The sequence below is a fragment of the Streptopelia decaocto genome, assembly GCF_964273445.1.
Source record: "Streptopelia decaocto genome assembly, chromosome: 1".
Classification (NCBI taxonomy): Eukaryota; Metazoa; Chordata; class Aves; order Columbiformes; family Columbidae; genus Streptopelia; species Streptopelia decaocto.
Window position 1 is genome coordinate 1,213,935 of NC_138663.1, and position 17,016 is coordinate 1,230,950.

The following is a 17,016-nucleotide window of genomic DNA, read 5'->3' on the forward strand; positions in this document are numbered from 1 at the left end:
GTTAATATTTGTTAATAATGCCAGAGTATTCCAGGGGAAAATGGGATTTGGGGCTGTTTTGATTCTTAGGTCGCGGTGACGGGGTGGGCACAGGACCCTCGGTGTCCCCCTGTCCTGCGTCACCGCATCCCACGGGGTGGCTTTGGTGCGTCAGCCTGTGCCACCCACCGACGTGGCACCGTCACCGTGTCCTTGTCCCCATGTTGTCACCTCTGTCCCCACCCAGCCCCCAGTTCTATATTCCCGAGCATCCCGGGATGCAGAAAGCAGGGAATTCACTCAAGCACAGGATTCAACCTGCTTTCCCAGCTCCGCTGCAGCCTCTTGTTCTTTGTCCCCGGCTCCTGCTGGGAAATGTCACTGTCCCATGGCTTGGGCAGCCCAGTGGTGCCCACCTGGTGCCCCAGCACCATCCTGCTTCTCTCCAGCACCATCCCCAGCCCCATCCTCATCCTCCTGCCCGCTGCAAAATACAACCAGCCTCCTTCCTCAAGGACCCGCGATGCTGCTGGCAAGAAACCCCCCCAAAAAATAGAGGCAAAGCAAAGGGCAGCGCGGCAGCCACACAAACCCCTGTCGTTGCTTCTCCCATCAGCTCCGGCACGGGAGCGCGGCCGCTGGAAAAACCTCCTGTCCTTGGGAAAAGTCCTTGAATAATTTTGCATAATTGCCAGAGCTTCACATGAAAGTGGAGTTAAGATTATATTATATTTTTTTTTCCCCTCACTGTATTTATGTAGAATTTCCTTTCAATTCCCAGCTAATTAAACGCTCTGGGTGTTAAAATAATAGTAACGGGGGGTGATATCACCCGGGCAGGCAGAGCCGGCAGCACCGCCGCGGGGTGTCCCGGCCCGTGGTGAATTGGGGAGCCCCAAAAAGGCAAAGGATGGGGGTGCTGGGGGGTTTTGCTGTCTGGTTGGGACTTGGGTGTCCCGTGGGGTCCCCAGCCCTGGTGAATGGGTGCAGGGACGCAGGTCCGGGAGCTCCTCGTGTCCCCTCCGAACCGCAGCGCCCGTGTCCCAAAATTCCCCCCCAGAAGCGGCTGCAGGTGTTGGCACAGCCGTCCCCTCCACCGGCATCTGCTCGCCTGCTCCGTCCCCATCCCAGCGGTGACACCGCAGCCCCTGGTCCCCCCAGCGGGCGATGCTGGGACGTGCCACCCCAGGGGATGGGGACAGTGCGGGGAGAGATGCAGGAGCTGCTGCTGTGACACAGGGGATGGGGACAGGGACAGGACTGGCTTTGTGGTGGCAGACAAGGGGTGCTCACGGCTGTGCCTTGTCCCATCGGTGGGGACGGCAGGAGGGGACAAGCGTCGGTGGGGGTGATGGATGCTCGTGGGTATCCCGTACCCCCAGCATCTGAGCCCGACTCCCCCGCTGCCCCGTCTCTGTTTCGGGGGGCACCGTCCCCTTGCTGTGCACCACAGGGCGGCCACCAAACACCATTGGGGTGGCTGCGGGGACCACAGAGACCAGCACAGCCCCAGTTTGGGGACGATCTAAGGGGTCAAACCCAGCTTGTCCTGGTGCCCGTGGCGATCAGGTGACCCATATGCCACATCGGCATCACCCGTGCCAGCGCGTTTTGGCAGGGGGGGCAGCAAGGAAGTCACAAGTGCCCCCGAGCATCTTCCCAGCAGCGCGGCTCCGCTCGGCCTTAATGCCCAAACGCCCCAAAAAACAGGGGGCACGGGGACAGGGTGGAGATCTGTCCCCCCGGCGCTGGAGTCGCTGCTCTCCGCTCGTTATTTTGGGTGCTGGAACATCCCGGGCCAACGTGCTGAGGAGCTGCCTCGGCTTGTGCAAATCCCAGTGGGTTTTTAAGGTCATTTTCCAGCACGTTCGAATGCCGTCAGGGCTCATGGGGCTGCTCTTCATCACCGAGCTCTTCCTCGGCACCTCCAGCACAGCCGGGGCTTCCCCATCGCCCGCCCCACGGGGGGCTCCTTCCTGCAGCTTTTTGTCTTTTTCCCCCTTAAGCGAATCAAATCGTGACTGTAGAGTGATTACCGCTAATTAGTAGCCTTCATTAGCGGCTCCCATTGTCGATTTGCATATGTTAGACCTGAGCGGTTAATGTCGGGTAATGGGTTTTTCCTCGCACGCAGATTGCACTTACATGTGTTGGATTAACTTCTTGACTGCGCGGCTGCTGGAAAACGCTCCCCGGGCGGGTTCCGCGCACCGAGCGCACGTGGCGGCGATCGAGCCAGCACCGGCGAGCCATCCGGCACCAGCACCCGCCTTTTGGGGGGTCTTTTCTGCCAACCCCGCCCCAACCGGGGTGCTGGCGCGGGGGGGTTTGCCTGGGACCCCTTAGTGGCCAGACGGGTGGATGTCACTGGGACGTTGGCACAAAGGTGCAGCTGGAGCATCGGTGCACGGCCGGGGCGGGAGAAAGATGCTGTTTGCATTTATCAATCCGTTTGCATTTATTAAGCATTCAGCTTAATAAAAGTGATTAATCCTCGCTCCAGCCGTGGCCCAGCTCCCGTCTCCATCCCTGGCCGGGAGCGTCGGCTCCTCGTCCTACCGAGAGGTTTTGGCCGTGGCGTGTTCCCTTCCCTCCTCTGCGGCTTGTTTTCTAAATTAGGGCTGGAGTGAGATGAAAAGCCACCTGGCTGCCTTTTATCTGGGGAACTGCTTTTTCTTTAGTTCCTTTCTTCCTTGGGTAAATAATTTGGGAGCTCGCGACACGGCACCTCCGGGGCGGGCGGCACAGAGATGCCGGGCACAGAGATGCTGGGCGAGGCTGCACGGAGGGGGGTTTCCCGGGAAAAGGGGGTCACAGGCTGTTCTGTTCCGGAGGGGAAGGATGGGGCAGGGTCTGGCCCCCCTCCTGCCTGCTCCTGCCTGCTCCTGCCTGCACCCAGGCAGCCGTCCCCGTGCTGGGGCAGTGGGAGCCCATGCGCCAGGGATGTGGGGGCAGGTGTGGGGTGCACAGTCCATCCCCAGCTGGGAGAAGTGGGGTCCCTGCCTGCATCCCACATTGCACATCCCGCATCCCACATCCCTGCCTGCATCCCACATCATGCATCCTGCATCCCGTATCCCACATTCCTGCCTGCATCCCACATCCTGCATCCCTCCCCGCATCCCACTTCCCACATCCTGCATCCCGCATCCCTCCCCACATCCAGCGTCCCACATCCCTGCCTGCATCCTGCATCCTTCATCCCTCCCCACACCTCATGTCCTGCATCCCATATCTTTCCCCACATCCCTCCCCACATCCCTCCTTGCATCCCACATCCCTCCCTGCATCCTTCATCCCCCATCCCTGGCGCCATCCCACATCTGTCTCTGCATCCTGCATCCCTGCCTGCATCCCTGCCTGCATCCCACATCCTGCATCCTGCATCACTCCCTGTATCCTGCATCCTTCCCCACATCCCATGTCCCACATCATGCATCCCTCCCTGCATCCTGCATCCCATATCCTGCATCCTTGCCGGCATCCCACATCACTGTCAGCATCCCATAGCCCACATCTCTCCTTCCTCCCTGCATCTTGCATCCCTGCCCGCTTCCCCCATCCCTTCCTGCGTCCTGCATCCCTGCCTGCATCCCGCATCCCTCTCCACATCCCATAGTCCCCATCCCACATCCCTGCCTGCATCCCTCATCCCTGCCCGCATCCCACATCCCTCTCCACACCCCATAGCCCCCATCCTGCATCCCTGCCTGCATCCCACATCCCTGCCTGCATCCCTCATCCCTCTCCACACCCCATAGCCCTCATCCTGCATCCCTGCCTGCATCCCCCATCCCTTCCTGCATCCTGCATCCTGCATCCCTGCCTGCATCCCGCATCCCTCTCCACATCCCATAGTCCCCATCCTGCATCCCTGCCTGCATCCCCCATCCCTGCCTGCATCCCCCATCCCTGCCTGCATCCCTCATCCCGGCACAGGGCAGGCAAGGTTGATCCGTGCACCAAACCTGCATCAAAGAGCAGCCACTGTCCCCACACCGAGGGGTCCCCAGCATGCTGTGCCCCACACCCTGACCCCCCGTTTTCCCCCCAGGACACCCAGAAGGCGAAGCAGTTCCTGCCGTTCCTGCAGCGCGCCGGCCGCTCCGAGGCCGTGGTGGAATACGTGTTCAGCGGCTCGCGCCTCAAGCTCTTCCTGCCCAAGGAAACCTGCCTCATCACCTTCCTCCTCGCAGGTGAGCCCCCCGGCCCCCCCGCCTCACCCAGCGCTGCCGACGCCTCAGCCTCGCGGGGGGTTAATTGGGCTGGGGAGCACTAATTGGGGGTGAGCGGAGGGTTCGGGTGTTGCTGCTGCTGCCCTTTCCCCGCTGTGGGGTTCGCTCTGCGGGCACACCATGGTGCTGCCCCCCCCGGGGTGGGTTTAGGTGCCTTCTGCACATTTTGGTGCCACGAGACGTGGCTGCGTGTCCCCTTGTCCCTCCTCGGGCAGGGCGGGCACCCCCTGGGGACACGTGGGGACAGGAACGAGCTCATGGAGGTGCCAGTAGGTGCTCCGAGAGCGTCACCTTGCTTGCACAGGGTGCTTGTTTTGGTAGGTCCTACAAAAAGAACTCCCATTTGTGGTGCATGTTTCAGCCAACGCATCCCAAAACCCCCAAACCTAGGGGGGTCCCAAGGTGCCACCTTCCAGGGGACAGGCAGAGGGGGACAAGGTGTCACCCAGCGGCACGGGGAGGACGGGGAAGCCCGTCGCCGGCTCTGGGATGGGCGAGGAAGATGTGGGGCGGCTTCATCCCCCCACCTCCCGTTTCTATGGCAATAACGGCGCAGCAAGGCTGACCCTGAACGCCGATCGTTCGCAACTCGGTTATGAAAAATTCAATAAGCGTATAAATAGATCGTACACAGGGAGAAAACCACCAAGGTTTCCGTAAGCAACAGCTCTTGCCGCTCCCACCCGAGGAACGTTTATCCCGGGTGGGGGACGGGAAGGAGCCGGGAGATCTTGTTCCAGGGACTCCCAGTGCCACCAGCGTCACCTGGGAGCGATGCCGTGGCCTGGGGACAGCGCCAGCGTCCCCAACCCGGCTCGGGGCTGCTCTGCCGCGTGGGAAGCGCGTCCTAAACCCGCCCCGCTCCGCGTGCCGCGGCGTATAAATAGTCGCACAGGCTTATTTATAATTAACCATTCTTAAAGTCAGCTGCAAAAGGCGGGGAAGCGCGGCTCCCCCTTGCCTGCGACGGAGACGGCAACGTTTTCAGCAGCGATAAAAAACTCCCACGTGCTCGGGAGGAGGAATTTAGATAGATTTAAATATTTCTGCTTTCAAAGGCCGCCAAGGGGTTTGGCCACGTTTGGCTCCTCCGAGCGCGCCCGGCGCGGGGACGTGGTGACAGAGCGTTGTCCCCATGTCCTGCTGGCCCCGCTTTTGGGTGGGATTCGCTTCGTTCCCCGTGCCCGAGGTGACATTCGGTGGGTGCGGGGAAGGAGCGGCCGCCGTTCCCGCTGCTGGCGGCCGGTGACATCGCGGTGTGTCCCATCCTCATCCCCGCCGGCGGGACGCGGCGCTCGCGGGGTCACCCCGTGTCCGCAGGGACGCCCCCGGGATGAGCGGCGCTGAATCCCCGTCCCTTGGCGGGACGAAGCGGCTCCCGCTGTCCCTTCCTTGGGGACCGGTGGTTAAATACCCGCGGTGCCGGTGGCTCCGGCCGCGCCGGCTCGGCCTTTCCGCTTAGTCGGATCATTTTGAAATGGCCGGGGAGGGGGCGGGGAGGGTGGCCTGGAAATGGATGGCTCCGGGGGGAGCGCGCTGGCTGCAAGTTATATTTAATCCGCGTTGCTGTGGAGACCGACTGGCTGTCGCCCGCTCCCGGGGCCTGATTTTGCTCCAAAAAGTTCCCAAAGTGGTGAAGAAGCCCCAGTCCCGGCTGCCTCAGGTGGCCCCGGGGGCTCCGTGGAGATGTTGGGGTCCCCTGGAGCAATTGGGGACCCGCTGGGGTGCCCGTGGGGTGCAGGGGACAGCGATGGGCTGTGCCCCCCCGGACACCCCTCTCTACCCTTTGCCTGGCAGCTCAATTAGGGGGTTGGAGATAACGAGGGGGGATGCGGCTGCTGCAAACTGGGGGCCGGGCTCCGGTGTGCAAGTTTTGGGGGGTCTGGTGCCGCAGGACCGGTGCACCGGGGCAGCCGCGGCGCTCGGGAGATGCTGCTGCGCCCGTTTGCTGCAGCCTCGGCGTCTTCCGGGGTGTCCTGCAGCGCTCAGGACCATCCTGCACTGCACAGGATCATCCTTCGCTGTGCAGGACCGTCCTGCATTCCACAGGATCATCCTTCGCTGTGCAGGATCACCCTGCATTGCACGGGATTGTCCTGCATTGCAGAGGATCATCCTTTGCTGTGCAGGATCACCCTGCATTGCACGGGATCGTCCTGCATTGCACAGGAGCATCCTGCATCTCACAGGATCATCCTGCACCACACAGGAGCATCCTGTGCTGCACGGGATCATCCTGCATTACACAGGACCACCCTGCATTGCAGAGGATGGTCCTGCATTGCATGGGATCATCCTGCTTTGCACGGGATGGTCCTGCATTGCACAGGATCGTCCTGCATTGCACAAGAGCATCCCGCCTGACTCAGGAGCATCCCGTGCTGCACTGGAGCATCCTACATTGCAAAGAATCATCGTGCATCGCACAGGATCATCCTGCATTGCTCAGGATCATCATGCGTTGCACGGGAGCATGCTGCATTGCACAGGTTCATCCTGTGTAGGACAGGATCATCCTGCATTGCTCAGGAGCATCCTGCATTGTGCAGGATTGCACTGCATTGCACAGGATCATCCTGCATTGCACAGGAGCATCCCATGCTGCACAGGATTGTACCATGTTACGCTGGATCACTCGGTTTGGCACAGGAGCACCCTGCATGGCACAGGATTGTACTGTGCTGCACAGGAGCATCCTGCAGCACACAGGATCATCCTGCATTGCACAGGATGGTCTTGCATTGCACATAGAATCATCCTGCATTGCACATAGAATCGTCCTGCATTGCACATAGAATCGTCCTGCAGCACACAGGATCACCCTGCATTGCTCAGGATTGTACTGTGCTGCACAGAAGCATCCTGCAGCACACAGGAGCATCCTGCATCGCTCAGGATCACCCTGCATTGCTCAGGATTGTACTGTGCTGCACAGGAGCATCCTGCAGCACACAGGAGCATCCTGCATCGCTCAGGATTATCCTGCATCACTCAGGATCATCCTGCGTTGCACAGGATTGTACTGTGCTGCACAGGAGCATACTGCAGCACACAGGAGCATCCTGCATCACTCAGGATTATCCTGCATTGCACAGGAGCACCCTGCATTGCACAAGGTTGTACTGTGCTGCACAGGAGCATACTGCAGCACACAGGAGCATCCTGCATCACTCAGGATTATCCTGCATTGCACAGGAGCACCCTGCATTGCACAAGGTTGTACTGTGCTGCACAGGAGCATCCTGCAGCACACAGGAGCATCCTGCATCGCTCAGGATCACCCTGCATTGCTCAGGGTTGTACTGTGCTGCACAGGAGCATCCTGCAGCACACAGGAGCATCCTGCATCACTCAGGATCGCCCTGCATCGCTCAGGACCGTCCCCTGTTGCCCATGTGCAACCGTGCTGTGCTAACGGCGCTGCTGGAGGTGCCTCTGGAGCACAGGGAGAACCGTCCGGCTCCCTCCCCGCTCCCCTCGGCGCTGGGGGAGGACACCGCTCCTGCCCCCCGGCTCTTCCCCAGGGAGCCCTTCCCCAGCCGAGCTCTCTAATCAAGCCGTACACATTAATTACAGGCTAAAGAGGCAGGTAGCGTGCCAGTTAGCTGTTGCCACCGATGCCGGCGAGCTCGGTGCATCAGCCTCGTCCCCTCCTCATCCTCGCAGCGGGCCATTTGTCCCCATCGCTCTGGTTGGTGACAAACCCTGAAGCAAGAGCCGGGTGTCCTGTGGGCGCAGCCGCCCTGGGTGCGCGGTCACCGGGGTGGAGGTTTGGGCTGCCCTGGCACGGGGACACACGTGGTGATGGGGACACACGTGGTGATGGGGACACACGTGGTGACGGGGACAGCAGGGGAGCTGGGGGGGGCTGGCACCTCTCCCAGCTCGCGGCGCTGGAAAATTAAACTTTTACCCTGAGTAAGGCAAACTTGGTTATTGAAGCAGCTCTGCCTCTAATGAGCCCTGATCAATTATTCAGTGAAACAGCTAATGAAAGGGCAGGTGGCCGGGGGGGCTCTGGGAGTCCCCAGACCGCAGGGGTTCTGGGGGGGTCACTGCGGTGAGCTGCTGGAGGGTGAAATGGGGTGAGGGGAGCAGGGGGTCCTGCTGGGGGGACCTTGTGTGCACTGAGCTGAGCAGCTGGGTTGTCCCCCACCTCCGAGCGCCGGCACCCTGGGGGGGTCCCAGCACCGCGGTGGCAGAGCCTGTGTCTGGCTGAGCCCTGTGCCGTGGGGTCACTGTGCCATGGAGTCCCTGCTCCATGTGGGTCCCTGTGCCATGGAGTCCCTGCTCTATGTGGGGGTCCCTGTGCCATGGAGTCCCTGCTCTATGTGGGTCCCTGTGCCATGGTGTCCCTGCGCTATGGGCATCCTTGCTCCATGGGAGTCCCTGCTTTATGTGGGGGTCCCTGTGCCATGGAGTCCCTGCTCTATGTGGGTCCCTGTGCCATGGTGTCCCTGTGCCATGGGCATCCTTGCCCCATGGGAGTCCCTGTGTTGTGGGGGTCCCTGTGCCATGGAGTACCCGCTCCATGTGGGTCCCCGTGCCATGGGGTCTCTGCACCATGGGGTCCCTTCACCATGGGGGACCCTGTGCCATGGGGTCTCTGCGCCATGGGGTCCCTGCGCCATGGGAGTCCCTGTGCTGTGGGGGTCCCTGCGCCATGGGGTCCCTACTGCGTGGGCATACATGCTCCATGGGGGTCCCTATTCCATGAGGGTCCCTGTGCCATGTGGTTCCTCCACCGTGGGGACCCCTGCTCCATGGTCCTACAGTGTCCCTGCTCCATCATCCTTCTCCATGGCCCCCCAGGACCATCATCCCCCATGGGGCTTCCAGAGCATCCCCTGACCCCCCAGCCTCTGCTCACTCCCATCAGCTGGATTTTGGGGTGTCCTCTTGACCCCCCCACTCCCCATCCATCATTAGCTCCAGTACAGCACCGGTGTCCCGGGGGGGCTGAGGGATCCCAGCCCACCCTCAGCCACCCCCCTGGGTCAGTGCCCACCCTGGGGCACCCACTGCACAGCAGGGGGGGCCCAGTTTGGGAGGGTTTCAGCAGGGGGATCCCAGTTTGGGGGTGTCCCAGTGTAGATGAGGGCCCTGCCCTCCCCACACATCCTCCCACGCTTATGTGGTTTTATAGGGCCAACCTGCTAATTGATTAATTGCCCGAGTTAACGACATCATATAAAACAATGGGGGCGGGTGGTGGGCAGCAGCAGTGGGGTGACAGTGCGAGGACCTGGGAGGTGTGACAATGAGCCCAGTGTGTGCTCCGGGTCTCTGCACTCACACCTACTTTTATTTTGCCGTTCTGCTCACCCATCGCTTCGAGCCAGAAACACCATAAGTCTCCGTATTTTATCAATGCTTGCGTTTTTTAAATATAGGTATCTCCAATGCAAATGAGCATCATAAAGAGAAGACAGGTCCCTTGTAAATGTGACTTGGAGGATGCTCTCGAGGGAGCCTCAGCCCGTCTTCCCAGCTAAAATATATACGTTGGAGTGCTATAAATATGTGCAAATAGAGAGGCGCTAATTTAATCCCCGGGTTCCGCTTTCCCAGCCTGACGCCTTCTCGGCAGCAGGATCGGGCCCCGCGGGGCGATGGGGGGGCCCGTGCTTCACCCCCGGCACTGTTGGGGTGCGGGTGCCCCAAAATTTTGCAGAGGAGCCATGGGAGCTGCATATTTAGGCGGGGAATGGCAATGCGGCGTTTCTCTGTGAGGAGGATGATGGTGACGGCGGATCCGGGACGTCGGTGTCTCCATGGGGAGCCTGAGACCCTGAGGGGACGTCACCAGCCGTGCAGCCCCGCGGTGCCAAGTACCCGCCGTCATGGCTGAGCTCGGGGACAGTGTCACAGCAGCCCGGGGACACAGGGACATGTCCTGGGGATGGGGGGGTCTCCTGGGGGCTCCGGGTTGTGGGGCAGAGCATCCGCATCGGTGTGGGATGCGGATGTGTCCTGCGGGGACGTGGTGACCCCAAATGCTGCAGTGGGATGTGGTGACACACCAGGTGCCACAGACACAGGGTGTCAGGACACGGTGACCCCAAATGCTGCAGTGGGACGTGGTGACACACCAGGTGCCACAGACACAGGGTTTCAGGACGCGGTGACCCCAAAGGCTTCAGCATCTGAGATGTGGTGACCCCAAAAGCTGCAGGTGTGCAGGGTCAGGACATGTTGTCCCTAAATGCTGCAGATACGGTGTCAGGATTTGGTGACACCAGATGCTGGAGATGCGCGCTGTGGGGACACGGTGACCCCAAAAGCTGCAGCATTTGAGATGTGGTGACCCTGGATGCTGCAGATGTGCAGTGTTGGGGTGCAGGAACCCCAAATGCTGCGGATGTTGATGCTGAGATGTGGTGACAGATGCTGCAGTCAGGTGTCAGGACACGGTGACCCCACATGCTGCAGGTACAGTGTCACGACATGATGACCCCAAAGACTTAGATGTGGTGACACCAGATGCCACAGACAGACGGTGTCAGGACACGGTGACCCCAAAAGCTGCAATATTTGGGATCCGGTGACCCCAAAGGCTGCAGACACACAGTGTCGGGACACAGTGACCCCAAATCCTGAGGTGTGGTGACCCCAAACCCTGCAGATGTGCAGCGTCAGGACGCGTTGTCCCTACATACTGCAGACACAGCGTCAGGACATGGTCACCCCAAACCCTGAGATGTGGTGACACCAGATGCCACAGACACGCAGTGTCAGGACGCGGTCACCCCAAAAGCCGCAGCCCTGCGGTTTCGGGGTGCAGCGGAGCAGCATTTCCCCCCAGGCTGGTGTGTCCGCCAGTCTGTCCGTCCGTCCCCAGTGCGCGGGGCTGCGGTGAGCTGAGCGCTGCGCCCTCCGCCGGGTGCCGGGCTGGGGGTCCCATGCAGCCCCCCAGCCCTGTGCCGCGTTAGCCAGCGCCGGCACGCTCCGGCAGCCTCCCCGCTGCCGTCTGTTTGCCTGTTCCTGACAGCCGCTATTTTGGTAGGGACGAGCGTTAAAAATACGCCGCGCTCCCACGCGGCAGCAGCCAAGTCGCCATCACGACTCGGCGCCGGGCAGCGCCGGGGATGCTGCCTACGGCAAGAGGCAGCCCCCGGTGTCACTGCCACCCCCCGGTGTCACCGCCACCCCCCGGTGTCACCGCCAGACCCTGATGTCACTGCCAGACCCCGGTGTCACTGCCGGGCCCCGGCGTTACCGCCAGACTCCAGTGTCACCGCCAGACCCTGGTGTCACTGCCAGGCCCCTGGCATCACCGCCAGACCCCAGTGTCACCACCAGACCCCAGTGTCACCGCCAGACCCCAGTGTCACCACCAGACCCCGGCGTCACCACCAGACCTCAATGTCACCACCAGACCCCGGTGTCACCGCCAGACCCCGGTGTCACTGTCAGGCCCCTGGCACCACTGCCAGACTTCCATGTCACCGCCACCCCGGTGTCACTGCCAGGCCCCTGGCATCACCGCCAGACCCCGATGTCACTGCCAGACCCCGATGTCACCGCCAGACCCCAGTGTCACCACCAGACCCCGGTGTCACTGCCACCCCGGTGTCACTGCCAGGCTCCTGGCACCACCGCCACCCCCTGGCGTCACCGCCAGACCCCAGTGTCACTGCCAGGCCCCTGGCATCACCGCCAGACCCCAGTGTCACCGCCAGACCCTAGTGTCACCGCCAGACCCCGGTGTCACCGCCAGACCCTGGTGTCACTGCCAGGCCCCTGGCACCACCACCAGACCCCAGTGTCACTGCGAGGCCCCTGGCATCACCGCCACCCCCTGGCGTCACCGCCAGACCCCGGTGTCACCGCCAGCCCCTGGGGACAGGCAGCACCATCCTGCCCCAGCGCTGCCGGTTGGAAGGGTTGGATGGGACCCGGAGCCCCTGCGCGGTGCAGCCGTCAGGATCCGGCACCGCTCCTTGGCGTTTGGGTCTCGCTCTGGCCGTGCCGCCGGCAATTATGGGGGGATTTGTTGCGGTGGCTGATGCTCCTCTCCTCCCTCTGCCCCCGATTTCTCCCAAACTCCATCAATCCTCCCGGGGTCAATGTCCAGCATCGGAGAACCTCGCGCGGTGCCGCCCCTGCTCCGCGGTGCCGGTCGCGGTTACGGCACAGCCAGGGCAAAAACGCTGTTTAAAGCCCAGACAGCCGGGCCGGCAAAGCCCCCCCGCTCCAGGGGCTGGGAATTTCATGGTAAATCACGGAGATTTTCCATGGAGACATTCGTGGGGGTTTTTGCTGAGGGATAAACCCCCGTGGTTTATCCGTGGACAAGCAGTGCTCTCCTGTGAATATATAGATATACGCTATATAATGATATATAGGAGTAATTTATATTATACAGGGTATTTCAAAAATAAATTGAAATTACTTTGAAATTGGGTCCATCTTTTTCAAGCACCCTGTATATTATATATTATTATATATTATTTGCTATTTATTATATATATAATTCATTTTCAATATTACATAGATATAATTTATTTTCTATCTTGTATATGATATATTACATGTGATATGTTAGCCTTGTTATTGTATGACAAGCCCCCCAACCACTGGTGAAATGAGCCGGGGGGTGGTGCTGGGGGCTCCACTCCCCGGCAGCACAGGATCGGTCCCTCCACCGGTCTCTGGGATGCTGCGGGATGCCCCACGATGCTCTGGGTACCCCAAGATGCTCTGGGATGCTGCGGGATGCCTTTGGATGCTGTGGGTACCCTGGGATTCTCTGGGGAACCCCAAGTTGCTCAAAGATGCCCCAGGATGCTACAGGGTACCCCAAGATGCTCTGGGATGCTGTGAGTACCCTGGGATGCTGAGGGAAAGCCTGGGGTACCCCAGGATGCTGTGGGATGTCCCAGGATGCTGAGGGTACCCCAGGATTCCCAGGGGTGCTGGAAGATACCCTGCGATGCTGCGGGGTATCCCGAGATGAGTTGGGATGCCCTGGGATGCTGTGGGATGCTCCAAGATGCTGTGAGAAATCCCAGGATGCTGCAGGATGCCCTGGGATACTGTGGGATGCTCTAGGATGCCCCAGGATGCTGTGGGTACCCCAGGATGCTGTGGGAAAGCCCGAGATACCCCAGGATGTTGTGGGTACCCTGGGATGTTGTGAGATATCCCGGGATTCCCAGGGATGCTGCTGGATGTCCTGGGATGCTCTGAGATGCCCCAGGATGCTGTGGGATACTCTGGGATGCTCTGAGATACCCCAGGATGTTGTGGGTACCCTGGGATGTTGTGAGATACCCGGGATTCCTGGGGATGCTGCTGGATGTCCTGGGATGCTCTGAGATGCCCCGGGATGCTGTGGGATACTCTGGGATGCTCTGAGATGCCCCAGGATGTTGTGGGTACCCTGGGATGCTGTGGGAAACCCTGGGATTTCTGGGGATGCTTCAGGATGCCCCAGGATGCTGTGGCATTCCCCAGTGTGCTGTGGGGTACCCCAAGATGCTGTGGGTTACCCTGGGATGCTGTAGGATACCCCAAGATGCTGCAGAATGCCCCGAGATACTCTGAGATGCTCTAGGATGCCCCAGAATGCTGTGGGTACCCTGAGATGCTGCAGGATGTCCTGGGATGTTGCGAGATGCCCCAGGGTGCTTTGGGATGCCCCAGGATCCTGTGGGATGCTGTGGGGCGCTCTGGGATGCTGCGGGTTACCCCAGGATTCCCAGGGATGCTGCAGGATACCCCAAGATGAGGTGGCATGCTGCGGGATACCAAGGGATGCTCTGAGATGCTGCAGGATGCCCTGGTTTGCTGTGGGTACCTTGACATGCTGCAGGATTCCCAGAGATGCTGCAGGGTGCCCTGAGATGAGATGGGATGCCCCAGGGTGCTCTGGGATACCCCGGGATACTGTGGGATGCTGTGGGGTGCTCTGGGATGCTGTGCGTTACCCCAGGATTCCCAGGGATGCTGCAGGATACCCTGAGATGAGGTGGGTGGGATGCTGCAGGATGCCCTGGGATACCAAGGGATGCTCTGAGATGCTGCAGGATACCCCAGGATGCTGTGGGACACTCTGGGATGTCCTGGGATGCTGTGCGTACCCTGGGATGCTGCAGGATGTCCTGGGATGTTGTGGGATGATGCCCTGGGATGCTGCAGGATACCCCAAGATGAGGTGGCGTGCTGCGGGATGCCCTGGGATACCAAGGGATGCTCTGAGATGCTGCAGGATGCCCCAGGATGCTGTGGGACACTCTTGATGCTGTGGGTGCTCTGAGATGCTGCAGGATTCCCAGGGATGCTGCAGGATACCCCAAGATGAGGTGGGATGCCCTAGGATACCAAGGGATGCTCTGAGATGCTGCAGGATGCTGTGGGACGCTCTGGGATACCCCAGGATGCTATGGTTACCCCAGGATGCTGCAGGGTGTTTGTCCCCAGCCCTCGACTTCCACCCTTGGGGGATGGGACCGGGTAGGAGCCTCCTCTGCATCCCCGGCCCCCGCGTCCCCCACCCCGCCGGCACCAGGGCATTCGGCACAAGTGATTTGTGGCGGGGTCGGAGACCCCGGGGGAGCGCGGTGGCCGCTGCACGCTGCAGCGCTCCAAACCGCATCCCTCATCTGCGCATTCCAATGCATTACGGCTTCCCGGGAACAGCGGCAGAGCCGCCGCTTCGCCTTTGCCGGGGAACTTTGCCGGGCTCGCTCCCCTCGCTGATGTTTGTGGGGCTGAGTGCGCTCGTCCCATCCCTTTGAGGTTTTCCTTTGCCTTTGCTCGTGCGGGTTTAGGAGGTGTCAGGGGCACAAAGAGGATTTGAGGTGGCACCCGGAGCTGCTGTCTGGGCTCAGGGTATTTGTGTGCCGGGATCTCCTGCAAAAACGCTGCGCTTGGCTTTTGTATTTTATTTAAGGACTCAGAGGCTTCCTCAGCGATTTCTTCAAATCGCTTTCTGTAGAGGAAAAATCAAGTCTCCGCCGCGGTGCATAAGCTGCAGCTCCCTTCCCCCAGCCCCCGCTCGCTCGCGGAGGAGGAGGAGGAGGAGGAGGAAGGGCAGACACGCTCTTGGCAGCTCCGGCGCCTCGTTTTGCGGTGCTGGAGGATGCTCGTTGCCGGAGACGCCGGGAGCGTGTTTGCACGGGATCCGTGCGTGGCCTCGGCACAGAGCCGGCCGTGCCGGAGCCGCATGCCAGAACGAGGAGGAGGAGACGGGTCTCGGCTCCTTCCTCCCACTCACAACCAGGGTCCGTGCGCGGTGCAGCCGGTGCTGGGTGGTTTGGGGCCTGGGACCCGCAGCCCACGTTTTGCTGCCTTTCCAGAAATCTCCCTGTCCTGGTGTTAGGGGCTGCCATCCTCATCCTCATCATCCTCATCATCCCCGTCCTCATCATCCTCATCATCCCCGTCCTCATCATCCCCATCCTCATCCTCATCATCCCCATCTCCATCATCCTCATCATCCCCATCCTCATCATCCTCATCCCCATTATCCTCATCCCCTTCCTCATCATACCCATCTCCATCATCCTCATCCTCATCATCCCCGTCCTCATCATCCCCATCCTTATCATCCTCATCCCCGTCATCCTCATCCCCATCCTCATCATCCCCATCCTCATCATCCTGATCCTTATCATCCCCATCCTCATCATCCCCATCCTTATCATCCTCATCCCCATCCTCATCATCCCCATCCTCATCATCCCCATCTCCATCATCCCCATCCTCATCATCCCCATCCTTATCATCCCCATCCTCATCATCCCCATCTCCATCATCCCCATCCTCATCATCCGCATCCTCATCATCCTCATCATCCCCATCCTCATCATCCACATCCTTATCATATTCATCCTCATCCCCATCCTCATCATCCTCATCCTCCTCCTCATCCATCTGCCCACAGCTCAGGCGGCCGCTCCGTGAAATTCCCAGCACTTCATTAATAACCAGTTCTGTAAAACACAATTAATAATGCAGCACTTCCCCGTTTAATAATCTCTGCCAGCGCCGGCGCTGGCAGCGCTTTGGGGAGCCCGGGTGGTCACCCCGGTTTGCAGGTGGGGAAACTGAGGCAGGGAGGGGGTCTGGGCGTGGGCCGGTGCCCCCGCACCCTCCCTCTCCTCCCCGTGTTTTCACGTGTTTTGATTTTTCGTGGTGGTTTATGGGGCGGGGGGGGCGCTCCCCGTGACACAGCATGGGGGTGTCACACCCCAGCTGCACCCTGGCGTCCCCAAAACCCCCGGGGGTCCACAAAACCCCTTCCGAGGCAGCTCCTCTGGCAGGGTGGGTGCTTTGGGGACAGGGACAGGGGCTCCCCCCTGCCCCCAGCCTGGGACAGAGTGGGGAGCCCTCCCCAAGGAGCTTGTCCCTGTGTCCCCATCCCTGCCAGTTCTTGCCCTGCTCGTCCCCATGTCCCCATCCTTGCTGGCTCATCCCCTGTTTGTCCCTATGTCCCCATCCCTGCTTGTCCCTATGTCACCATCCCCAATGACTCTTCCCCAACTTGTCCCCATGTCCCCATCCCTGATGGCTTGTCCCCTGCTTGTCCCCATGTTCCCATCCCCACTGTCTCATCCCCATGTCCCTGTCCCTTCTGTCTCGTCTGCTGCTTGTCCCTGTGTCCCTATCCTTTTTGACTTGTCCCTCTGTCCCCATCCCTGCTGGCTCTTCCCCTGCTCGTCCCCATGTCCCCATCCTTTTTGGCTTGTCCCTGTGTCCCCATCCTTGCTGACTGATCCCGTTTGTCCCTATATCCCTATCCCTGCTTGTCTCTGTGTCCCCATCCCCACTAGCTCTTCTCCCACTTGTCCCTGTG

At 60.5% G+C, this 17,016-nt stretch overlaps 1 protein-coding gene across 1 annotated transcript in view; it reads left to right on the top strand.

The window, feature by feature from the left end:
• Positions 1-17,016, top strand: part of SND1 (staphylococcal nuclease and tudor domain containing 1) — a 139,512-nt gene that overhangs the window by 87,311 nt on the left and 35,185 nt on the right. The window contains exon 15 of the mRNA XM_082043181.1: positions 4,034-4,175. Within this exon, the coding sequence (XP_081899307.1) occupies positions 4,034-4,175 (142 nt within the window). The remainder of the gene's footprint in view (positions 1-4,033; positions 4,176-17,016) is intronic.